General features: G+C 39.4%; 1 protein-coding gene across 1 annotated transcript; it reads left to right on the top strand.

Annotated features, from left to right (window-relative positions):
- The first annotated feature begins 1,217 nt into the window (after window positions 1-1,217).
- Window positions 1,218-27,366, top strand: OTC (ornithine transcarbamylase). The gene is given in 11 exon segments (XM_057411823.1): window positions 1,218-1,492; window positions 2,334-2,418; window positions 4,057-4,199; window positions 4,681-4,762; window positions 10,596-10,683; window positions 15,734-15,887; window positions 22,795-22,917; window positions 23,597-23,650; window positions 23,748-23,897; window positions 24,993-25,130; window positions 27,112-27,366. Coding segments are annotated over 11 exon segments (1,155 nt in total). The 5' UTR covers window positions 1,218-1,414; the 3' UTR covers window positions 27,172-27,366.

Genomic DNA, 27,366 nt, shown 5'->3' with positions numbered 1-27,366 from the left:
TTGTTCTACGAAGTGATGACTGAGATTGTAGCTACCAGACACTGTGGTTGCCAAGAATATAAATGAGTTACAAAGCGATTAGGAAGACTGATGGGAAGGTGTCTGCAGCAGGATTCGGGTTTCTGTCTGTTGAATCCTTCTTGAGGATCAATATCTGTCTGAGAGATGGGAGCCACCTCACAAAGTGGGACAGATCTCCGCTGGTATGGTGGCTGACCTGGTAAGGAGATCCTTGAACAAGGAATGAATGGGAAAGGACAGAGTTACCAGCAGTGTCTGCAAATGGCTAGATGCTGAGCTCATGGAAGTCTTTATTGGACACCACTCAGTGGAGTCTGAATGAGAAAGGCTGGCAAGTGCTGCCTTTTTCAAGCATCTCAGAGTTGGTTTGGCATGAGCGGTCAGGGGTCCTGAACAAATCCCACCAAGAGTTATCACCCTGAATGACTTTTTCACAGCAGTTTCTCTGGGGAAGAGAGACTCCGTGTTTTAATTATATGATCTTCATATTGCAATTTCAACATATCGCCTTCTCTGACAGATGTGCCACCACCTTGATTTACACAAGTATGCCTTTCCTTACACAGAAGTCCTTATACTTCCTCATTACTATGAGAAAGAAATGGCCATATTTCAAACTATCTACAGTGCAGGTGGCATAAAATCTCATCTGACAATTCTATTTGAAGGTAGAAACTTAAATGAACTCACTTTAGTATTTAGCACTTGACCAACATCAGATTATATAGCAGGCAATTTAAAGTAAAAAGGTATGCAGGTTGCCATATTTAAGTTTCTGGACCTTACTGAAGGCTGTTTAATGCTACTACAGCACAACTGAAAACTTGGTCCAAAAAACACCCCAGGAAAACACACAGTTTTAATTTAGCCTGTCTCCACTTTGTCAGGGCCCTACAGACACAAATAAGCCTTAATGGCCCTCCCCAGCCCCACACCCATGGGCCCAGGACCCCAGTTTTGGCTCAGTGCAGGTCCATCAGTCCCTGCACAAGCCATATTAGGGCCAGGGAGCCTCCATGGTCATGGTCCCATCCCCAAGTGAGCCACCCTGCTTGTGCTGCACGCTGCATTTTTTGCACTAGCACGTGCTCCTGTACAAATATTTAGCAAACATGAAATTGCCTTGAAATGGTGTTGACACAGGTATGATATGATGGGCCCACTGAAAAGAGCACAGACTGCGGGTCTGTGAGAAGTCTTTATCTGTAGAGTTTGACCAAGGAAAAGGTTCAGTGTCAGCCCCCACCAGCCCTGGCTGGGTCAAGAAAAGCAAAGACTTTGGTTCTTGATTTTGTCTTGTCTGCACAGCAGTGCAGCTTGCTCTCTGTTTCAAACGCCTTTGCTTCTCTTAACTTTATCTGTGGGACTGAGAGAAGTCTAACACGAACAGAAGATGCTGTTCAGTGTGAAGAACTTATTCAGTGCTGCAAAACTAACAATGACCAGCAGGCAGTGGCTGCGACAGTTTTGGTAAGTTTATCCTTTAGTTTTGTCTGGTGTCCAGTGATATTTAGTCAGAAACCTGGAGACAAAACCAGATGAATCTTATGAAGGAGTGAGATTTTCAGAAAAAGCCATGTTTTTTTTCTGCATTTTTAGTGCCCTTTTGCTTCTCAAGGCAACAAGCTCTACATGTTCAGGAGATGGATTTTCCCTTTTATTGTTTGTGAAATACTGCTAATTTCTATCTACTCTGCAGGTACTGTAATCAATAAATAACTATCCAAATAAAGTATACAGGATATTCTTATGCATTTAGACAGTTGTCATGGTCAGTACTGGGAGGGAAGCTCTCTCCTTGGAGCTGCAAGGTGAATCTCTGCTTTGGTTTTGTTTTTTTTTTTTCTTGTCTCTGTATACACTGGAGACCTGCAGGAAAAGCATGACGTGAGATGAGGTTCACAGTTAACCATGCAGACCTGGCTCTGTGACCTGACTTCTGGTTCCTTCTTCAGCTGCCTATCCCCTGTGCCTGAAGAAGAGCAAATGTATCACAGTGTTTCAGTGAGCTGCTTCTCATGCTTGTCACATCTCCAGAATCAGGTTAAACTTAATTCCACATCTCCCTGTGTTTTCATGTCAGTGTCAGTAAGAACATTAACAGCATTATGTAACAAATTATTAGTGCTAGAAAACAGTACGTGTGAATTTCATAATCACAGGAATCCTAATATGCAGTAAGTCATTTTTATTTATCATTTCTACATTGCATCAGAAGAAAAACAAATGTTTTCTGAGTTCTGTGATTTATTTGCAACAGTTTTAAAGTGGTCCTGAAACCTGGGTAATAATTTTTTAATGGATTTTGGATTTTCACTGCTGGCAATCGATGGGAACTTTCTCTGGTAAGCAGAAGTGATAGAAAAGCAAGTTTGTAAAACAATTGCAGTAAATCTGGTTTTCCAATAAACTCATCCGATTTGTTAAGCTCCTCACATAATGTTGTTTGTTATTTTTAGGGGGTTTTAGCATTGTATCATAATGTCGGCATAAGCTATCACCACTGTCTATGAGTATTACAAGTTCAGCACACTGTGGCTGATACTGCAGGATAACCTAGGATCTATCAGCCTGTTTTAATAGTCCAAAGTAATTGCTGTCCCTGCTAAGAAAGGAGTAAGCCAACTGCTTGACTTTTCAGTTCTGCCTGTTACATTTTAACTTTGGTATGTTGTCTCATGCTCCTTCTCTGGAATTTGTCGACTTCTGCCCCCTTTCAGAGGATGTGGGTAACAGGGAAGGGAATGCATTTCTTGAAGGTCATAGCAATAAAACAGAATCATCATGGGAACTCAGTGGTCAGGAGCAGACCTCTAGTCCTGCTTTCTGCTATATATATTTTCTTACTCCTGTCTTGAAAATCTCCACGGATTGTAATTCCAAATCCTCTCTGGGTAACCAATTTTACTGCTTCACTATCTGCCAGTGCAGAAATTAGTAGTGGATATTTCTCAGTCCACTTCTCAGTAGAGCAAAGACCACTGAACAGACAGGGCTTGGATGTGACTTTCATTAACACATCATGTCTAAGCTAGAGGAAATTTGATCTTGTAACTTCTATGGGTGATTATCAAAATCAAATGCCATGTGATTCTGAAGTCCTAAATCTGGCTGGCAGCCAGAATACACTGAATAAACACAGTGCACATGGCCAGAACTTCTCTTGTGTGGTAAGGACTAGAGCACATGGCCATTTTGTTGATTTTTTTTTTACTTTCTTCCCCAGTGTAATGAAGAGATTTCATACACATTTATAGAAATGTATTGGTGAGGATGGAACATAGCAAGTGCCTGCTCATCTACAAAGCACTAAGGAAGGAGGGAGAAAGAGCACCAAGATCTGTGCCTCATATCCTGTGACCCCAAAGAGCAACTTTGCAGTCTATACATAAGCTGTTTCACCATGCCTTGAATGTCTTTGTGCATTCGGGTTTATTTGACAGGCAGCACGCAGTCAAGTCATCTGCATATCAGAAGGCAAAAGAAACTACATCTAATGTACAGTTTATAATACTATTTCAGACTCCGTTATGGTGCTGATCAATATAGTGCATAGTGGCATCATGTGTCAGTCTGACAATAAAAGTTACTTAAACTAACACAGTCCATCAGGCTGATCCAGCTGGGTCATAGAATCATAGAATCAACTAGATCAGAAAAGATCTTTAAGGTCATCAAGTCCAACCGTTACCCCAGGACTGCCAAGTCCACCGCTAAACCATGGCACTGAGGGCACTTCCAGGGACAGTGATTCTACCACTTCCCTGGGCAGCCTGTTCCAATGCCTGACCACCCTTTTGGTGAAGAAATTTTTCCTAATATCCAGTCTAAACCTCCCCTGGTGCAGCTTGATGCCATTTCCTCTTGTTCTATCACTTGTTACTTGTGAGAAGAGACCAGCCACCTCCTCCACTTCAGAAATGAAGTGTTCAAATGAAGGGACTGGGAGATATTTCATCTTCTTGCTCATTCGCTTTAGCATGAGTGCAAGTCTGTATTGAATGACAAAAAGTGTGCATTTTTTGCTCTTTTGAGACAGGTATGGGCCACCAGCTCAAATGAATGTTCATCTGAAAGGTCGTGACCTCCTTACTCTGCAGAACTACACAGCAGATGAGCTGAAGTATTTGCTGTGGGTGGCTGCAGATTTGAAGCAAAGGATAAAGTGCAAAGGAGAGGTAAAATGCTTTAATTAACTGTAAATCAATTAAAAAAATCAAAAACCCTTCGTGTAAAGTGTTCAGAAATATTCTTTAAATATTCAGAGGACTTGGCAAGTGAAAAGGTTAAACAGCTTTGCACAGCTAACTCCCTGTTATTGGCTAACCCTGTCCATCAGCACATGGTGTACATGCAGAACTAAACGTAAGAAATGGAAGACACTTCGCTGCAAGGGATTAAATTAGTATCAGAGTTCTCCTTAATGCTGGTTCAAACTGAGTGCCAAAATGCAATTGCTTTTGCCCCTAGAATTACTTCTTTCCCTTTAACCTTTCTACTGATAATAAGTTTCTTGAAGGGCAAGAAAACATAGCTATGGTTGGAAAAAACCCTCTGTGTAACTTTTCTATGCTGAAATAAAAAAAAAGAAAGAAGTATTTCACACTGTAAATTGTATATAACTATAAAATTGAAATGCATTCAATTTTCATGTTTCAGTATTTGCCTTTGATGCAAGGAAAATCTTTGGCCATGATTTTTGAGAAGAGAAGTACAAGAACAAGATTATCTGCAGAAACAGGTATATCTGAGTATTGGCACAGTCAGATTTTATATGAAATGGTATACTGTGAGTATGTACTGAAAACACTGCATAATTTTGTACTTAGCAGTTTACACTCAGGAGAAACCCAAAGTTTGAAAACAAAAATAGGAAAAGAATGGTAGCTAATTTTGTTTCACCTTGCATATTAATGTAACAGGCGCATTGCTTAAGTCACTGAAATTTCACCAAATCATTCCAAAACATGATAGATGAGAAATAATTTAACAGGCAGAAGTAAGCATTTCTGGAATAAGCTCCTAGTTGTAGTGGCAAGATGTACATTTCCTAACATTTATTTTTGTAAGCATCACAAATTTAATTCTTTGCAGGCTCTAATAAATAGAGACTCCGGGGTACTACCCTAATAGGATCAGGCACTGGAACATTATTCTTTTAGCATACAGTCCTGTGAACACTGAAACACATACATAGCTTTATTTACATGGTAGTTGCTCTGAAATCAATGGAACCACTGAAAGAAATCATTCATGTGCTTACATGTTAGCAAGGAATAGCTATGAACTGGTGACAGAAGAAGGAAGGAAAAGCTTGCCCTTCTCTCATCTTAATTGACCCAGCATCCTTTAGGCTGACTTCTCCCTAGCAAGGGGGCAGGGAACTTGTTGAATATTCACATTTCTTTACCAGGTGTGAGTGAGAAGATAAAAATAATGGAAGGAAGAAGCAGATCTGTTAACTGCAAGCATTTCTGAATTTGCCTTTATATCCCTTGGCACAGCCATTTACCTGCTGATCCTGCTCTTTACGTTGCTTTCTGTTTTTTCCAGATAAGCAGGATTTATGAATGGGTTTTTCTTGTTCATTCCCTGTCTATGAAGACCACCCCCTTTTTGATTCCAGAGGATTTAGTTCAGTTTCTAGTTGCCTACCATAGTGGTACATGGGCAAGTAATGACAAATTCTCTGAATCTGTTTATCCCTCATGCTTCTGTATTCAGAGGGAAGCACAGTTTAGTCCTTGCCTTTCGAAGGCTTACGCAATGGGGAAGCTCAGGAAGGTTCAAATGAATTATCTTAAGGATGGGAGTTAATGCACATAAATTCATTCAAGAGGGATTAAGCTCCAGTGAAATAACCCAAATTTATTTCTGAGCTTTCACAAGGGAGTTTAGAGCAGTTTAAATTCTGTGCGTGAACTTCACACCTTCAGTTAATTGGTCGTAAGTCCCCTAAGCCTAAGACTTTGTTTCAAAGGCAGACTCAAGTTTTTTCTGTCCATAGAACCTCTATACATTTCAGCTGCTTTTTAACATACATGACTTCTCCCTTGGAATTTCTACCTCAAAACAAATATAGGACCACATGTATTTCTTTTAGCAAAGTAAGCTAATTTAATACCAATTTTCTAACATCCAGTGAAAGTGGACATTGAAGTGCTTATTTATGATACCTGAGTCTTCTCAAATAGCATTTCCCACCCATTGCACCTTCAGCATCTTGAAAGAGGTCACTTATGGGACAAGGTTCTGGTGATGAGATTAATCTAAACAAACTTTGCAACTCTCAGGAACAACTACATGCAAATCAGTGGGTTTCATTTTGAAGGATTAGAGACTTGGAAAGCACTGATTACAAAATCTGCTCTGTGCAGTGTCCAAGAGATTGTTATGGGAGGCAGTGTCAAGGGCCATAACAAAGTTCATGAAGATAATACCCACTGCTCTCCTCTAATCTACCTGGCCAGTCATTTCATCATAGAAGTTTATCAGGTAGGTCAAGCATGACTCCCCCTTGGTGAAGACATGCTGATTACTCCCAATGATTTTCTTGTCCCTAATCTGCCTGGAAGTGGTGTTCAGGATTGGCTGCTTCATTGTCTTTCCAGGAATCAAGGTGAGGCTGACTGACCTGTAATACTCTGGGTCCCCCTTCTTGCCTTCTTGAAGATAGGGGTGACATTTGCTTTTTTCCAGTCTTTGAGCACTTCTCCCAGTAGCCAAGATTGATCAAAGAGTATAAAAACATGAATTTGGAATGCATTGTAAGAGAATAGTTGATGTTTGCAGCTTTTCCAACATACTATGCTCCAAAATGTTTATCCTGATGACATTGCAACTGTACTGAATAACGTGCAGCTTCTTGTGGTATAATTCATTACCCCTTTACTCTCTTGAACAGATACAATCTTGTTCTAATACATGTTTCTGAAAACCATATTGTTTTACTATTTCCAAGTGTAAAGGTGTTGTGAGTTTAATGAGGAACACAAGTAACTTCCGTAGAGTATTTGGCAAAGTAAATCCGGTTTTGTGGAGCCTACTAGATTTATTGCTATCACTGGCTATTATATAGGAAAATGTGACATCTTTGCTATTGTAGTAGAAAATGTCATCTGTTTGCAGTCAGAATCCCATACCCATTCTGCATAAAATCTTGTGTACTTTTTAAAACAAAGGTATTGCACATGGTCATATATTACTTGTAAAATAAACATCCTTGGGCATGGCATAAAGTTGAATGCCCTGGTTTTGTTATAACTTTAGTGTAAAGTGTTCTGATTGTCACTGTTACTCTTAAAATATACAGTTGCAGTTATGTTTTAGTGAACAAATCATAAACAAATCGAAACATTTCACAGGTGCTGAATGAAGACAATATGTCACAGAGTAGAAATGGAGAGGAAGCAATACAGGGAGAAAAGCTCTGTATGCCTTCTTTTGCTGTGCACTGGAACATACGAGAAATTGTAAGTCCTGGCAGGCAGTGAGGAAACTAACAAATTCAGATGCCTTGCAATATAAAAAAGGATCCTTCCTTGAGTTTGAGAAGATGGCTGTGAATGTCTTCTGGTGAAGGTGCGGCAGCCCCTCTACTGTGTATCCAGTGTGTGCACTGGAGGATTCACTTTGGCCCCACAGTGTAGCAGGGATGGCTTGGAATGAAGATTTAACTTATGTCTGTACAGCACTTGTATCCTGTGTGAAAGAGTGGACTCAACAATGTGCCACAGCCTGAGACATAAAACTGTCCTTTTTTGAAAACTAACAGTCGTGAGAAGTCTGGTCATGAGATAATAAACTATTCTGGCTCTGCAGTATGAACATTTAATAGAGTTTGTTGAGGATATCAATATTCATATAAACACTTAGCATGTGGCTTTGGATATGACCAGCTTGTGACAACAGGGAGGATTAGATCCTCCACTTTAACACAGCGCTCCAGCATGTGTGTATTTGCTGAATGGGTGCCTGCATATCTTCAAAAGTCATCACTTTTTTTTCTTTCTACCGATAGTCAGATGAAAGAATCTGAAGCAAAGATTCTGTCTCTGCAACTATATACAAAGCTAGAGCACAGAGCTCCTGTATTTCCATATGGAAAGTTTTGGATGGAAATACGATCCCAGGCCCTGCACAGATGGCCAGTTCAAAAGCAAAAAGCCCAACACATTAAGACTGTGCTATATACACAGGCTCCAGGTGGTGGCTCTGACTGGGCTGCCTGACGTCTGGCAGTTCTGAATAAATGACCAGATTCCTCTTCTACCTGAGCATCATTTATAGAAAACAGAACATGTCCATGGGAGCCTGCCTGTACTGTGAAACATCTACCAAATATATGTATTTAGAAGCCTAAAATGCAGAGCTGTTGTATTGTGTGTATCCTGGGGAGATAAATCACTGACATAATTGTATATGGCTTCAAAAAAACTCACAAGAAGATGGATGGAAAAAGTTCTGACAAACCAGATTTCATCCTTGAGGAGGAAATCCTTAAAAGGATTCCTTAAAAACTTGCACTGCATAGATAGGCTGTCATGTCTAGGCGACAGTTTGCACAGCATAGATAGGCTGTCATGTCTAGGCGACAGTTTGCACATGGATTCCTATAAATACAGTGCTTGTTTCTGAGCTGCAGAGAGGCAGAGAAACTATTTGAGGAAACCTAAACTTTTTTTTGCCTTACTACAAAAAAGGTTCTGAATAATCAGTGAGGGCAAAGCAACCAGGAAACGTTTTTTTCTAACAGAAAAAAAAATAGAAGAAATGATGCTTCATTCTTAAAAAGTTTGTTGTGTCTGACTCTGATCTTGTTAAGATTTGGAGCAATCCTTAATTTTGACAAAGGGAAAGTAAAATCATCCCCATTCAATAAAATGGGTATACACTGGCTGGATAGAGCAGAGATTTGCCCTTCAGGTCGGGGCTGGAACACCATCAATTTTAATCTGACTTTTAAGGAAATGGAGGGAGAAAAAAAGCCAATGATTTGCCGGCATTATTTTTACCTATTGCATTTTGGAGACTTGCTGAACTGATGCCAGTGGAAAACCCCACTTCAACCCTGCTGCCCACATGGAATGGAAGTTAATAAGGGCTGCCCTCTGTCAGGGGCCCAGTTGTGGGGCCCCATCCTGCCACCTGAACCTAGTTGCTTGGTTTTATCCATGAAAGGTTTCAGTATTCACTCCTGGTTTAATCCTTATTTGAAGAGTAGCTGTAGGATCAACTTTTTACTCTTTGACAGACCTGCACAAACCTCATCTTAAAGCTGCAGTACTGGAGATGTCTGCAGTGCCATCTAATGGCTACAACCACGTCCAAGAGATCATACTTTGATAGAAGGGTGTGTGTGTCTTTGCTCTTCTGTGCTATATGCAGCCTTTTTCTTCCTGGCAATGAAAAAAGGATGGGCTTCCTTCTGGATTTTTGTCGCAATAAAATACTCCCCCATCACGTTGTCTCAAAAAGGTTGGTTTATCCATACCGAGATTCTCTGGAAATTTCCTCCACCATGGATGTTAGTGACACAGCAAGATCTCCCTGACAATTTCTCTACTAGAAGGGAGTTGTTCTTATGCAGAACATCTTACCCAGTGTGCAGAAAATGCCTCACAGGGATGCCTACAACCCAGTTCAAACCCGACACTTTGTATGTCCCCAGTTGTAGGACCCATGTCCAGTGCTAGGTTTATGCTAAATCATATGATACAGTTCATAAAACAGCCCCCCCCTTCAAGCACCATCCTCTAAGTAGCCATGATGGACTTTACACTGAGATTCAGTGGACAGAGGCTTTAGACTTAACCCAAGGAAAAGCAGGGAGACTCCAGTGCTGCTGAAGGAAAAGCCGTCTCTGTCAGCTGGTTGCTTGTGGTAGCTTTCTAATGGTAGTGCAATGGAAATGAGGAAGAAGAGAGCCTGAGAGCTGCCCTTAGCATGTAATTTGTCTTTATCCAAAATACTGTCCAGACACCTTTTAATTTCCCCAGAAGTGTTTTATATTCTTAAATGATGCGCAGGTCTTTCCATGGCTTCCTGTTCAGGACAATTCTTCAGACCTTATCCATCCAGTTACTTGGCTCACCTTGTAAAGGTTTGTTACAGTATATAAAGGAACTTCAGATTTTCTATCTGAGTGACAGTACTTGAAGCTTCTTGCAAGGATGTGGGATTACACCTAGTGACTCAGATGGCCCTTCTAGAATGCTAAGCCCCTTGAAGTAGAAATTCAGCATGATGAATGGATTACCTAGCTCTTAACAGGGACCCACAGTGATGCTTCTGGCAATACGTAGCCTTTCAGCTTGAATGACTGTTCCTGTGAACACAGATCAGAACTCATGCCTTAGGATTTCAGCAAAGCATCACATTTGTGTGGTTTTATTCCAAAATGCATTTATTTGTGTCTTGTTGTCAGTCTTCAAGTGTTTGAAACATCTGGATACCCTGCTGAGTTTTACTTTTATTGCTGTAAATGTCTTTTACATGAAAAAGATTTTTTGGATCTTGGATGTAAATAAGATGTTCTGGTATTTAATTTCTTTTTTTATTTGTCCTCACTGTAGGATTTGCTCTACTTGGAGGACATCCTGCCTTCCTTACAACACAAGACATACATCTGGGCACTAATGAGAGTTTCACAGATACAGCAAGGTTGGTAAAACATCACTTGATTAATGACGATGCATTTGGTAGTTTATCAGGCTGAAACCTGTCTTATAGAATTTGGAAGCTAGTATTTTCATTCTGGATAATGTCAGAAGGCACTTCACATTTCTTAAATTTTTACAGATCAGTTCACAAAATGTGTAGCTCAGTACCCTTACAGCCACTTCAGCTCTCCAAAATGAGAAATATTTTTATCAAATTCGGCATATAGAGTGCTAATGAGAGTGACAGTCACACAAACAGAAACATTTTATGTTCCTCAGTAGTACAGTTCCACTGATGACAGCACATATATTCAAACAAGACTAGAACCTTCTAGTTCTGTTGCTCCTCATGGAACTAGAAGTACAGCTCACTGGCAAATAAAAAAGCAAAATCAAGAAGCAAGGACTTTATTTATCCTAGTTAGGGCAGCTGCTGATGGGTCTTACCCTATCTGCTGTGACAGGCTGCACTGAAGGCCACTCTCATCCCCCTGTTTCAGCAGCATCAACACTTTGCAGGCAATTTATGATTTCATGTGCCCTCTTCCACAGCTGTACCCACTGTCAGGACTGGAGGCTGGGCTATGGCATTGTTCTATAGGGACCCTTAGAAGATCTTATTCATGCCCATTCCCACATGCATGTAAGGATGGGTAGCTAGCAAACTATCCTCATCGCCATAACAGGGAAGAACTGAGCTCAGGCTTTTTTATCTGGTGTATTCTCTCCGGTGTTGCAGAAAGTAGGCAGAACATAACACTCCCATGTATTAAAGACTCATCCATCCTCATTATTGTGCGGCTTTCTAGGCAGCCTTTTGCAGCCTGAGTCAGGCTTGTTGCTGAAAGGTTAGTTGTCTCAGAAAGGTCCTTTTTATTCTTGTGAAAGACATACAGTGTCAAGCTTGTCAGGCACAATTCAAAATATCTAATCAGCCAGATGAGGTTCCATTGCCTTTGCTGTATACTACAGTTTTCACAGTCAGTGGAAGAGGTTGTCTGAGAACTCTGTTGCTGTTCTCCCTGTGGTGAAATCCAAGGAAAACATAAAGAAAAGACCAAACGTTTGAACATTTTAAAGTTTCCTTTCTTGCTTTTAACTATTGAAGTGGAATACATATGGGTGTTGACAGTAGGAAGTAAAAATTTCTGTCTCTTGAGGTTTGAAAGTACTTAGCTTCCACTCCCTGCTGGATATATAACTCTGCCAGTATCAATATAAGCTGCAGTGATAGGGCTCAGATGTTTCAAGAAAAGTGTGTCCCACTGCTTTGCTTTAGTAACTACAAGTTTAAAAGATTCAAACAATGTATAGACTCATGGACCTACAAAGGGAACAGATTAATCTGAGACTTAACAGCCAAATCTGAGGTACTTTAGGCTACTGTGTCCAGTGGCCACTCTGTCCAGTTCAGCATTGCTCAGACACTGCCATGGAATTCAAATACATCCCCTCAAAAGCATTCTTCATACATCATGGGACATACCCACAGTTTAAGCAGGGAAGCTATAGCTTCATCAAAGTGTGCTATTTAAATGCTTCAGAGCATATGCATTCCAGCTACAGCTCTACTGGCTTGAGAGCTGGAGGATTTTTCAAGTCAAACATACTTAGCTTACTATGTCATAGTGAAGGTGAATGGGAAACCTATCAAAGGTAAATCCCCCCCAATGATGTAAATAAGTATTATTCACCAAGTGTCTTGCTTCCATTCTCACTGGATCAGAAACACAGTAAGCTACAAGAAATAAGGCAAGAAGTAGAAGTAAGAAAATCTTCCATCCAGAGAAGTCTCCATTCTGTGGAGGAAGCTCCCACAATTCCCACTTCCCATGCAAGCCTTCAGCCCCACTTTTCTCTGTCACTGCTTGCTCTTCCAGGGCAAGTCCCTTTCTATGACCCTGACCTGGGGATTTTGCTCTGCTGAGTCATATCACTCGCCTCTGTGGATTGAGGGCTCCCCCAAGATCTTACAGAGCCCCACGTGTTCTGCTTCACTTCTGCTCTCATTGGCAGAATTATTATTGACTTTACACAATCAAAAGAACAACCTGAGTGTTAATTCCTTGGCATTTCTTGTGATTGAAGGGTAAGATCCCATCTTAATTCATTCAGTTAATGGAAGAATAAACAAAAAGAATGCCTGTAGTAGGTCCAGAGGGTATTTCAAATATTTAGAGCCATGTGTTTAGGGCTCTGAAGGCATTAGAAGTATTTGAAATTGAAACTTAAAGCAAAGGGGCACAGATCTATAAAAGTCACAGTTTTTATTATAATTGCTGCAGGTAATGGTTGAAAGAATTTCTGCTGTGAACACACCTTTAGTGATTTATAACCTGCTTATAAATCAGTTCTTCCATGCTTCACAAGACATTTACATTTATGCTGACACAGTAGCAAAAGTCACCGCCCATAAAAGAGCTCTAAGCCTTTCAGTGCTGTTTAGCATGTCTGATATATTACATGAAATGAAATATAAGTACTATATTTTCCACTATAGAGCAGACCCACTGTGCACCACTATAGCTCAGGGGCCATAACGTTCAGTGACAGCAGCGAAGAACTCTTAGGATGATTTTACCAGTCCACTGGCATTATTAGGGGATGGATCTCTGCATCTATGGGGAATGGGGTTTACTTCTCACTGCTTACTGAGAACACATCCACCATGTGCTCCTGTAAGACTACGAATGACAATGAAGTAGTCTTGTCAGAAATTAAAACCTGTGTGCTTTCACAAGAAAACCAAAACTACCTTGGATAGCAATATTCTACTTGAAATATATGCAAATGTCCCATTTGCAAATTCAGAAATCAGCCACACCAAAAAAGAATACTTTTACTTGTGTTTAATTTTGGATTCCTCAGAGGATACACTTCATTAAAAATTTCCAGCTTTCCTCTGTAGAAATAAAAGTTATTTTGAAACGATAGACATGCAGCATTCTAATACACTTATATATTTCCAAGCTTTAGAATTTTGAAATTGATAGGATCACAGTTTTGCAAACAGAATGAAAAGAGAGAAGGACCTTGTAGTTGGTGATAATACAGGAACCTTAAACCAAAAGTCACCTGATGAACCTGTGTTTACTCCCCATCACCTTCCAAAACTTTGTCTTTACTAAAGACTCTCATCCAGCCAGGTCTGTTTTCCGGTGCAATTCCAGCCTCATATGGTTTCCTTTGAGTTGATTACAGACTTCTTCATCTCCTGAGACAAGTTTTGTTTTGTTTTGCTTTGCTTTGTTTTGGTGTTTGGTTGTTGTTGGTTCTTTTTTTTTTTTTTCCTGAGTTCAATTTGGTTTTGATTTCACAAAGAATAAACCTGGTTTCCTCCTGAGTTTCCTACTGTAAGATATGATATGTAGAAATGCTGGCAGAAGGACTGCCTGGAGTCTTGCCACTGTGTCTAATAAAGTCTAGTATCTGCTTTCAAAAGCAGATAGAAATTTTTTTTCAACAGAAAGAAAATTCACCAGTTTTCACTAGTTGGTAATTGATTAGGACTGAATTTCCTCTGCTGGCATATCCTCTAAAGGGACCATCTTCTCACTCATGTCAGGTTAGAATCAGTTGTACTGCCATCCTAAAAAAAAAAAATAAATAAAAAAGTGGAGTCTAAGAAAAATGGGCTATTTTCCATTGTGATTGCTGGTAGGACTGGCTATGTATTGCTTAGAGTGGGCACCTGTTAGATGGCTAACAAAAGGAGCCATGCATGCCGTTCCTGATGACTAGTTAAGAGCAGAACAGATTTTCCACAGTTGCATGCTTCAAGCTAGAATAAACATTCAGAGAAAAAGAAACTGATGAGCTAAAAAGAAATAATGACACAAACAGCAGCTGTTTCAATACCTTGCAATCAGTAAATACCTTGTTCGATTCCTCCTTCTCACTTATAGCTACTATTGGCAGTCTTTTCTTCCAAGAGAGCTTCCCAAGAGGGAACCTTGTAATATTTTATTAGAGTTTTGCTTGTGTGAGGAATGTCCAGTGTCAGTAGAAAATATTTGTTACTGACTTCATCAAGAGATTTGTCTGTGTAAAGGCAACAGCATTAACAGCTGCATTTCCACAAGAGAAGATGCCCGAATTCTTGATGGCTAATCAGGAAGATAGATAGATACCACAAGGATTTTGCATACTCTTCTATTCAGTCTCTTCCTTGTTTTATTTTAAGGTCCTATTAGAAATAACATGAAAACACACAAAATACTACTTCAAAGTCAGGCTTCAGGGCCTGATTAAAATGCAGAAATGCAGAGAAAGGCAGAGCTCCAATCCATATTTAATTTCTTTAAAGAATTCAGAGCACACCGCATATACTATGCTAATCTCTCAATCTTTCACACTTTGGCAAAATGAGGTTAAAGCCAGAGTGGCACAGTGACTCCTGCGTGCCCCTATCCATATACCGAATTTCAAATTTGGGCATTACTTTAACACTGATATCATGTGTTTCAACACAGAAGTTTTTAAGTAGGAGAAAGAACACGCCAGTGTTATTAGCCTCCTGTTTCTATGTTCATTAGGGTCAGTAAATAATTGAGGTAATCTAAGACTTATCTGTGTTTCTGATCCTCACAAAGGTCAGGCTACCATACACGGACACTGTAATAGTCAGTCAATGATACATTTGCTCTTTGCTAAAAGTCTCAAGAAATCTTATACTTTGTCTCTTCTGAAGCTACCAAATTCTTCAAATGTTACAGTGTCACACAATCGCTTATCTTAGTTTGGATACCTTAATATTTATTGATGTTCTGTCTGTAGCTACAATCAAACACCAAAGAGAAGAAAACATAAAATACAGTGGCAGTTTTCATTTACTTGCTATAGTTTGTTAATAAGTAGACCTGCTTACCTATTAGAAGTTTATTAAATGTCTGCATTTAAGTTTGTTATGCAGACATGATAAATTATTCAGATAGCTGAAAAAAAAAGTGATTCATTGCCACTTCTCATTAATATTGATGTGTTGCACGCTGAAGAGTGCAGCAGGGCTGTACTTACTATATTTGACTTGGGTATTTTCTGCCATCCTCCAGGGTGCTTTCCAGCATGACAAATGCAATCTTGGCTCGAGTTTATAAGCATAACGATCTGCACCTAATGACGAAACAAGCCACTATCCCAATAATCAATGGATTGTCCGATTTACACCATCCTCTCCAGATTTTAGCTGATTACCTAACTCTTCAGGTAACAATATAGTCCCCCTTTAATAATAATTTTCTTTTTCTCCAAGTCTTAGTAAGTATTTTGGGAAGTCAGGTTCAAAAGCATTTATTCTCAGGGTTTTTTTTTAGGTGGCAGTTATATGGCACTTGTTATTTGAAGAGATACTGATCCAGCAATATAATTAAGAAACTTTTTTATTTAAAACAACTACCTGGTCCTACCAGCTGTAGTGGGACTGAAGGGACTGAGATGAAACATGAAATTAAGTACTTCATTGGAATTAGGCTGCAATTCAGAAAATGGGCAAGGAGCTTTGCATATTACATAAAAGTAATGTAATACTTTTTGGCTCAGTCAAAGCCAGTGGAAGATTTTCCACTGACTTAAAAAAAAAAAAAATCAGTGGTTCACTCTTGATTCCTCCCTAACCTATGAATAGTTTAAAAGGAATCACTATCCTGTATTAGGAAACTGGTTAAAGAAATTTGTTTCTAAAAGCCACTTAATGCTACCAGTGCAAACACCTAAAGTTCAGCCACTTAAACCTATTTAAACTTTGCTCACTTCAAGTAATAGTTAAAAAAAAAAACAACATATTTTGTAGTTTAATCTAATGCAGTAGTTGATTTGACAGCAGGATAATGTTTCACACATAGAATACCAGATGTTTATCTGTGAACAAAAGGACTATGCTGTTTTACAATCAATTGAAGAACTGGCTTATAAAAAAAAAGATTATTATACTGCAATGCTGGTTGACAACTATGATGAACTTCTCTGACCTTGTTTACTTTCTGAATGAATAAAAATCACAGTGCTTGAAAAAGAGAGGGCAGAACAATTTCCTGATCTATTCAGCTGTGTTTCTCAGCTGTTGAAGACTTTGATAAGGGACATTCAGTCTGTGAAAAAGATCTAGAGAGTAATAATAAATTATTCATGCCTTAAACTTTAAATACTGGAAGACTCATGTGTTTAGTGAAAATTGCTTTTTCGTTGCTTGGATTAGTATTTTTTTGTAAAATTTTCAATACTTGAAGACACCAGCAAAAACTGGTGAATTTGAGACTAAAATGCTCCACATACCCCAGGATAAGGTTCGTTTGGGAGATCACATTGTGCCAGCCTTAATGAACTGTTCAAATTACATAAAACAGTATGCTGTAATGAGACCATCATCAATCTTTATATGTCAGAAGTTCATTTAAACACTGTGTGCAAGTGTAAACCAGGTGAATCTTGTAGTTGTGTTATATAGAGGCTTCTGTCTTGCAAACAGCTTATTAGCATTTTATCACTTGTGAATAACAAGCTTCAGGAATAATCTGTGACTCAGCCTACACAACTATTGGTATCTCTGCCCCTAAACTTGATTTTATCCAGGTCGCTGACCGTAGCACCACGGTTCAGGGTGCTGTTGCCCTGTTCTCCATCTCCAGGCAATGAAGAGAGACCACTGAGCATCAAAACCACACTCTAGAGATGCATCTCTTTCTCCATTGATACTACGGGGAAACCTATGGAGATGAGCAGAATCAGTGCATGCTCTGTTGATCACCCTCTGCTCCACCTCCATTGTGTCCTTGTACAGGGCAGACATCTCCAAGTGAACATGAGCCCACAGGGTGGACTTTTCTTTGGGTTGAACACCTTGGGCAACAGCAGATGGTTGTCCTTGTTTCATCAAGCACTGGGGAGGACATCTTTGGAAAGAGTGTCGCTGCTTACTTTACATTATGATACGTTATGAGGAAACACAACCACATCACTTTGCGCTCAAACAAAGACACGTTTGATGTGCATATGTATCATTACCAAGTGAGCACTTACAGAGACCTCAAGGAATGGCTCAGCTTTTGGACAGTCATGGAAGCTTTTTAAAATTTACAGCACTTTCCCAGTCAGCCTAATAAGCAGAGCTGTTTCCTCCATCTGTGTCCAACTCTCTCCTAGGCTTTCCAGCATGTTCCTCAGCCCAGAGTTTGCCAGGAGGTCTTTAGAGGGCAGCTGGTGGCTGCCACTTTACCAAGGGCATGCTGCACCACCGGTTTCTGACCCACTGTCCATTCTTCCTTTCTCACCCAGGAGAGAGGTTCAGGCAGGGGGGAACTCTCGGTTACCCTCAGAGCACTGTGGATGTTGACACTGCCTGTTCTTTCCTTTTCTGACCTGCCTGCCCACTGCCTTTTTTCCCCTGTGCACTGTATGTACACTGAAGTGAAGAAGACTGGTCTTAAGCCAGTAGCATGTAATAAAATGGCATTTTAATCTTATAATAAACTTTAAGAGGTCACAGAAGTAGGAATAACACTTAAAGAAGTGTGAGCCACAGGGTCTAGTTGTTACTTACCAAGATCAAACTTCTCATGAGATTTTCAGCAGGGTAAAAAAATGTTACCCAAGAACCACCTGCAGTAAGGTTAATATGGGGATGTTGAATAGTACCTCTGATTCTCTAAATTAATTGAAAGTTCATATATGACATTTCACTGCCTTTCTGCTATGCAAAGGCAATATATTTGGCTCATACACACATGCAAAATACAATAGTGGCACAGACTGCTAGCCTTATATATAAATGTAACTACAGATTATGCACAGCTTATTTATCTTTAAAAATGTCTCTTCCTTATCTCTGTAAATATTTTCCTGCCTGTATTTGCTCCTTCCTCCTGTCAGTACATAACTAAAATTTACTTTCTTTTCTCTCTCTTTTTTTCCCTCCTGCTGCATTGCCAGTGGAGGACTGCATGCACTCTGGCCCTCTTCATGCTTAGCACATTTTTATTCTTCCATTTTCTAAATCCTATTCATTTTATCACACGCCTTCTTGAATCCTCTTCAAGCATCTTCTCTTTGATCTGAAACTGCCTAATTTTCTGGTTTATTTTGTTAAAATGTATTCTTTCTTGTGACTTCTAATTCCCTTTTCACAGGTGCTTTTTAGTGTGGTTATTTTATTATAGTCTCTTGCATTCCCCAAACAATGTGGCTGGTTTATTTTCAGGGTTATCAGTTCACGTTCTGTGTTCAGGCTGTTCTTGTCATATCAGAAAGTGTGCTTTGTCATGAATACTGGAGCGAGATTCTTCAGGTTCAACATCCTCTTGCCCAGTGCCTTCTTCTTGAGCAACTTGGAGCCCCCCACATGTTTGACATCTAAGCTGACTCTGCCCTTTAATACTGTGGTCAGGTTTAATGCCCTGTGTTATGCTAAGAGGGATGTAGCATATGTGCTACCCTCTTTCTTAAAAGTTGTGTTGATCTGAGTTTGCTCTTGATCTATAACCCACTAGAAACAGTTGTAAACATTATGCAACGTGATTTTGAGGGTTTGGGGATTTGGCCTTTAGAGACCACGAGTGCTGGTACTGTGCACATGCAGAGCCACTTCTCTGTGCTGAAAGCATGTAACAGCCCCTTGCTGAGCTCACCCGGTACCTCTCAGTTTCCTAGGCAGAAGCTGTGGCTCACAGCTTCTGCTCTGTGAAGCTTGGCTGGAGGGCAGCATCACACAATTTGTATTTCAGGGACAAGCAGGGAACTGACATTGATTCAACTGATAGTAATGTCATTGGCCATATCAGCTAACTTGTAGTTGACTGCAGGATGGCCAGACTGGTAATTAGAGCGGGTCCATATGCCACTAGCTTTTTATGTCACTGGTCTGATGGGGAATGCCTTTTTCAGAAAGAAGTGGTTGGCATAAGAAATACATCAGTGATTTCTTTTTAAGAAGTGTAACTAATTACAGTGTTGCCCAGCTTGAAGAGGGCTGCCATACACCTGAACTTCTCTTCAGTCTGTCACCCAAAGAGCTCAAATTTTTATAGTCTTCAGATTCACCGCCACCACCACCACTATCATCGTCATCATCACCATCATTACTGTAACAATTTGAAATCCCAACTAAGATCTGGTCTGATCCTTTAGAATATACTGTTTCAATAAACAAGACAAAACCCAGTGTGGGAGTAAGAAAGATAAATGGACCAGCATCTGCCTTTAGGTCAGCTTGAGAGTCAGTAGATCCAATTTTGCCCAGTTTCTGATTTACTGGATTGCACTGCCTCCCAAAGGGCTTCCATTTTAAATTTTGACAGATTATTGATTCAGTATTCAAAAGCTTATTTTAATTGAGGGCTGTTCTGACTGTTGTGGTCAAACATTTCAGAAGTAATCTATAATGGTGTCAGAGTTTCAGTCTTGCTGGAAGCAAGTCCAGGCAGAGGCAGACACGAATATCCCTAATTAGCTAAACCAGTCTTTTCTGAACATAGAACGGTGCTAAATCACTGAGCGTGTTTATTATTTCCCAGGGTTTGATACACTGATACACTGCAACCACAGCTAAGAACAGAAGGAAGCATTGTAAAAACAGCATGAGGGTGAGAAAGTTGACTGTAAAAGCGACATTAATTATTTAGCAGGGATTTTTCATGACAATAGCAAAGCCAAGTTTTGTGGCACTACAGCAGCCAAAGAGGCATTCATCAGGGAGAAGGGCTCTAGACTTTCTAAATATGTTATTTTTTGTATGGCTTTACTAGGGGAATAAGTATTTTGAAGTGTAAAGAGAAACTGAAGAACACCCAAGCAGGTAAAAAGTCTATATCAATATAATAGAGTTTGGAAAAAATTGGGGAGGGATGTGTAGCTTCAGAAGCTCATGTGATCAGCATGTATTGTAAAGGTTCTGGTTTAGCCTAAAGTGTTAATTTGTGGCAAAACACCTTTAACAGGATTTCCTCTGAGCAATTGTATAGGCACATACTATAAAACAAACAAACAATAAATAATCTCATTTGTGGTAGCTTTCGTATTCCCTCAAAGCTTTCTGGTTCCGACCAACACAATCATCTCATCTTTCTTGGAAGCTCAGGATGTATGTGTGTAAGCAGTGCAGTCACAGCCATGGTAAGCTGGCTTTAGATGAAGGGGTTTGAGATACGCAGCGTACCAGTGACAACATAAAGCTTAGCACAGGATACAAAATAGGCTCCACTAGCACACACACCACTTGATTCTGCCTTGTCTACAACATTTTCCATTAGCTAAATGTCTTTACTAAGATTAGCTCAGCTATGTCCACTCTGTACAGTAGTCACTGCAGATGTAGCTTTGCAATTTGCAGTGCACATTGCGGGTCATTATACAGACATCTCCAGTACTTTGTATTTTATCTGTGTCAGCTAGTAGCTTGGGAGCAGAGAAAAGTATTTAGTAGGCACTGTGCTTCTTTTAATGCAGAGTAGCAGCTGGTAATAAGGTGGAAGTTATTTAACACAGCCGTATATTTGTGACTCACTAGTGAGTGCTTTGAGCATTAAGGCTACAATGCCTATTTTTAAACCGTAAGATCAAAAGATCTCAGGGCTGTCTCATTTGCTCATGGCTGTGGGTTCATGTCTCAGCTATCACTAAGCACTAGCTGGAAACAAGCCCTTAAATAAATGCTTTAGTCTGGGCTTCTCTTAGAAGTACCACTGCTAGGAGATGTGGAAGGACTTTGAAAGATCCTTAAGAGACCTGCAAAACTGTTTCACTGAAATAACTTCCATGCCAGCAAAGTTCTGATTTGCTCTCCTGTAAATACCCTTGCATCAAACCTCTGCCAATAAGCCTGCTGCTAGCAAACATCAACTGAAAAAGCGATAGTTTTGCAGTATCCTAGTTTTAGCCCTTAAACTGTAGGCAGCCTCAGACTCCATTATTTTTAGTTTTCAATGGTATTTTAATGTCATTCAATATTTCAAAAGCTACTATTTTTGACCTTCAATTGTGGTCATTGGCAGAAATGCCATTAACTTTGTTCTGGAACAACTTCATAACTATTTGTTAGAAGAAACTGCTGCCAGGAGAGAAGGGGGTAATCCCAGCCCTTTCCCTATTCAGTCTTTTGGCATCTTTGCCTGCAAAGTTGCCAGTTAGGACAGCTCTGCAGTGTGGATGCTTATCCTCTCTGACAAGCATTGAATCATGTCACACAAAGTGTTGAAACACTGTCTGGCTTCCAGCTACTACAATACAATTGTAGCCTGGCCCAGTTTTGAACTAAGAATAAAAGGCTCTCCATCATGTCTTTAGCCTTTTGAGTCACGAGGTGGAGTTGTACAGATCAGGCATATAGAAGCATTTGGTTATGTCTTTACAAACTTTCTGGTATCAACTTAAGTACCTATAACCATGCATATTCAAAACAATATGGCTAAAAAGGCCATATTTCCTGTTTTTGAAATACAAAAATCATATTACTGTTGTTCCTCCTTAGACCTTATCTGCTGGGAGCTGAGGGCCAGAGTAGCTGTACATGTACAGGCTGTAAGTGCCAGCGAGCAAAGCTACAGTCAATGCTGAAATGCTGTTTCAAGTTCATACAATCCACACTCTAAAAGAATCACTCTTAGGCTGAGCAAGGCAGAGCAAACCATGAGCGCATGAGCTGCACAGCTCCTTTCAAAGTATTGCTTTTTTTGCTGTCCTGTACAGCTGTGACAGTTAAAATGCACTCCAAGGCCATCCTCAATAGGGATATTTTCACAATTTGGGGGAAAGCTGGAATGAGTGCTATGCTAGGTGACAGCATTGCCTCTAAATAAAGAATTTCTACCATTCACTAATATTTATGAGCACCAACCCACAGCTGTACATTACTGTGTCTCAGCCTCAGCTTCCCAATATGTCATACATGTCAATGTGTCCTTCAGGTGAGAAAGCTGCAGTACTTGACCCTTCATGTAAGACATGGGAGGATTTTTCCTCTCTGGCCATCTTGTAGCTGCATTAAGTTTAATTAAGAAGTATGGTTCCATGCAGCTAGCATTTGAAGTAGCCAGCCTTCTTTGCAGCAGACCTGTCTGATTAACCCCTCCTACCTAGGGCATCAGCTTCCTGGAACATAACGAGGGCTATCTGATTCATTTGACAGGAGCACTATGGTGGGCTGAATGGGCTTACAATCACCTGGATTGGGGATGGAAACAACGTTCTTCACTCCATCATGACAAGTGCTGCAAAGCTGGGAATTCACCTGCGTATTGCAACTCCCATGGTAGGAAAGCCATCCACATGGAGTAAAGAAGGCAAACTGCCCATTCTTGTCTCAGCCACATGGACAGTTACCAAGGGCCTCAGCTAGTGTTGTTTGCATGTATCTTGCATGCCAGCTTTCAGAACCAAGGTTCAGAATCCTGATTCAGTTATCTTGATGCAAAGCAGAAGTAATTCTACTGAGTCCAACTTCAGAAGGGTTGAGGGGAATTTGTGACTGCAGTATAAATCATGGAAGATGATAGTTCCACTTGTAAAAGTGTTATAAAGTCATCCAATCCACTCTCCCCACAAAACACTACAAAAATGGTTTCAGATTTGTGGAATTGTTGCATCTTGGTTGGTTCACAGTGATGATGATGCAATGTAGTACAATATAAAAAATAAAGCAAAAAGTTTAGGTAAAAAAACCCTCCTATATATAGTCTTTTCATTCTGTAACTGTTCAAACTTATTTTTTCTTACCTTATCAGAACATCTTTCACCATTTTATTTCCAAAATAAACTTTCAACAAAATTAACATAATTTCCACTAGTTTTACCACTCTGAAAGACATTCTTTTTCCCATGGCAAATGGTTCAATCAGTATTTTTCTAACCAGTGTTAATAATCAATTAAATCTTGTATGTAAAAAAAATCAATTAAATCTTGTATGTAAACCTATTGCCTTTTTCGGCAGGGCTTTGAACCAGACCTCAAGATAACTAAAATAACTGAGCAGTTCTCCAGTGAGGTAGGAACCTAAGAAATAGGCTAGTAGAACAGATTGAATAGAGTTTATTTTTGTTATAAACAAAGTTGATGTTTCTTGTCTTCTTTATTCACATTAGTATGGTACCAAGTTACTCCTCACAACAGACCCTTTGGAGGCTGCAGATGGTGCCAATGTCTTAGTTACAGATACATGGATAAGTATGGGGCAAGAAGAGGAAAAGAAAGAAAGACTAAAGGCATTTCAAGGTTATCAAATTACAATGCAGGTAAAAAATTGAGATTTAGTTTTGTGGTTTAGTTTTCTGGATGTTTTTACAGTTTGCATTTATGAGAATCAACATCAGCAAAGCATGGGTTTGTTATCTTTTTGAGTTGGGGCTATGGAACAACCACATTCAAGCCTCCATCCAGCTTGAAAAACTCACAAAAGTAACAAAGTTTGAGTTATCTTATACACTTCACATGGCTTGGCCTCTTGCAGAGCTTCCCAATGAGGCCTAACTCCAGAACATGGGCAGGAGTGTTAATCCTTCACTTCTTTATGACCTAAAAGCTATTTCTACCTTTGCATTTCCTCTTTGATACCAGAAATGATCCTTTATGTTTTATTTAGAATGAGCAGCTCACAGATAAATTCTTTAATGCCTGGGCAGCATTTGGGGCAATTTTGTGTATGTCTGTCAATGAATAAATCATCAAATATATCTCTTTAAAATCGTCCAGTTGAAATGCTTATCAGCACAAAATCAGTTAGAGGATACACAGAATCATAAACTATTAATTGCATAAGATAAAAAGGACATCTTCCTTGCTGATAGAATTACTGGTTTTATTGACTGTATTTTAACACAAATTCACAAAATACTATTGATGGTTATTGATGTCTCTGAACTGCCCTAAAATGCTTAAATTCATTGTTTGTTGGTATTAGATCAATATATTATGAATGACAATATAAAAAGAGAAAAAATATAGCCTTTTAAATCATGGTTTATTATGTTCTTGTTACAATTATTGATAGATTATATTAGTGTGTGGCATTCAAATAAAGACTGCAATTTATTGATCCACTAGGTCCCTGGAGTTTTACTCCCCTACTAAAGCCAGAAGAACAGGAGTAAATATCTAACTTCTGTGAAGTCAGCACTGACCTCGTACTGACTTTCATGGGGATATTCCCATCTTTTTCACAAATGAGGAATTCTTTTACAGTCAGTGGAATCCTTCTGAGTTCATCAGAGAAGTAACCCAAGTGGGAGCTAATAAGGAATTTTTTAACCTTTTTACTAGTTAAAGGTTTTATTTATGTCCTCACATGTTTTTATTTATGTATTTATTTTTATATGCTTTTTGATCTACAGACTGCGAAATCTGCTGCTTCCAACTGGACTTTTTTACACTGTTTACCCAGAAAACCTGAAGAAGTTGATGATGAAGTATTTTATTCTCCACGGTCATTGGTTTTCCAGGAGGCTGAAAACAGAAAATGGACAATTATGGTAAGGAAAAAGGATAACAGTAGTTAGAAGTTAGGGTCAGCTTCTGTTTTACCTTACACTACAGGCTTGATTCAGCTTATTTCCTCAATAAATAGTGAATATTAATACATATACTTCAAATGCACCCCATAGTACATCACAGTTTTGACTACAGGCAAGATATATATGTAGCAGAAATACTCCTAGACACAAATGTGGTGTATTTTGATTTTAATCTGCTGTTGTTTGACCTATTTTTTATCACTAAGTGAAATCTACAATATAAACTTTAATTTTTTGGTATTTAAATCACTGGGTTTACTCTAATGATTAACTCAGCTGCTCAATTTTAATACATGTCAAATGCTGGGGCCCCAGGGACTGGTGTTAGAAACTCCAATTTCCCAAACACTTAAAGCTTCTGCAGTTTTCTCTCAGGAAAAGCTGCTACTGACACCAATGGGAACTTTCCCTGAGAAAGTGATGCAAGAACAAAGCTTTAAAGGGCCTTGAAAAGTTATGGTGTGGGTAATACTGTGTGATCCATGGGAACCGTGAGAGGACATTGGCATTTAACATAAACCATAACTCCCGTCTCAGCATTCCTAGAATTTCAGCAAATTACTGCCAGATCTCAGGAGCCTGTTATTTGTTGTTGGCTTTAGAACCATGTTGACAAAAGCTAGTGAAAACTTTCAGAGGTGAAAAAAAACCTCACCAGAAATGGCATTGTCATAACTCTCAGATAAACTCTAGGTGTGCTCTTAGTGAATAAGTAGTTGAGTATGGTATTTACTAAACCCTCAGATTTTACACGGTCCAATGTATTAAGAAATTTGTGTTAAATTCATAGTTTTAGAATTCAAAAAAAGTGATAACATTTTTTATTTTAAATTTTCAGTGTTTCTAATTGCCCTAAATATTATTTTTTCAAAAAGAAAATAAACCCTTTACTGTACATTTTTTCCAGCGCACATTTTTTTTAGGGTGAGAAAAACGTCATATTTGTGTTTTATCAAGCTGTAAAAATAATGAATGCCTCGGTTTTGTGTATCTGTTATGTTCTATCACTTTCAGCTCAGGCATCAAAATGGGACACAAATTATTTGCTCAGCTGTAGTCCCAAACAGGGCTGAGTGGAGGTACGACATGGGTAGCAGCAAGAGGCTGCACAGCTGGATATTCAGTCCCCACTGTGTGCCTGGGACTTCCTCTCACACTGAGCAGTGCTGAAGGGAAAGGCAACAAGACCACAACCCCTGAACCTTTGTAAATCAAGTTCTGGACCAAAATAACAGTCTGCAGTCAGATATCACTGTGAAATCACAGCAGTGTGAACCTGGTAATATCTTGTCAAAAATCAAGCATGAGGTTGTTGTGTATACAGGTGTGGGAAGGCCAGCAGAGCTGCTGCAACACTGTGTGTTATTTAGCTGACATTCCAAATATTCTCATTTCACAGCCATACCTTTTTGTTGTAGTACTAGAGGAGGGCAGGAGGGGTAGATGACACACTATTAACCTCAGTGAGGATTTTCCATGTTATAACTCAGAAAGTATAGCTAAACTGGGATAAATTTCAAAGTCCTTGTTCTAGTATGGCTGTCATGGATGCTAATGGAAGTTCTGCTGAAATCCACAGGCAAGCCCACATGCTCTTTGGGCTCCTACAGAGTTTTCTAGCAGTAGCAGGGGATGGCATATAGCACACCAAAAAAAGGCCTCAGTGTCTGATCTAAATGCTTTGTCTGAATTTGTCCTAGGCTGTATATTTTGTCCACACTAAGAAAACCTATCAGCTGCAATACAGAACATCATAACTGATTTTCAGCTCTTTCCTGATTCATCATCAGAAATTCTAGCAAATAAATCGAAGTGGGCAGTTTTTGTCAGGACAATAATTTTCAACATAAGACTTTAGAGAAGGAAAATATTTCCCCCTTATTTATTTTTATGGAGTATCTGTTTCCAATGCGATTGGATTTTTTCTTTTCTTCTCTAGGCTGTCATGGTTTCCCTGCTGACAGATTACTCACCACAGCTACAAAAGCCTACATTTTAATGCTTGGATTTCTGCCAAGAGAAAAAAATTCCTCATCGGCAGAATATTCTGGTCTTCAAATGCATCGATCTTCTTCAGAAAGGATCAAAGCAATGAATGCTTCTTTAATAAAACTGTACAGTTAGCTGTATAATATTGCATTACATCCATGACAATGTTCAAGACAATAAACACCATTGCAAAAGCTGCTTTTCA

Source organism: Pezoporus wallicus, unplaced genomic scaffold (assembly GCF_028554395.1).
Source record: "Pezoporus wallicus isolate ANWC-B61680 ecotype Strahan unplaced genomic scaffold, APGP_CSIRO_Pwel_v1 contig_1438, whole genome shotgun sequence".
Lineage (NCBI taxonomy): Eukaryota > Metazoa > Chordata > Aves > Psittaciformes > Psittacidae > Pezoporus > Pezoporus wallicus.
The sequence above is the reverse complement of the archived record's forward strand: the minus strand, read 5'-3'. Positions and strand labels throughout refer to the sequence as shown.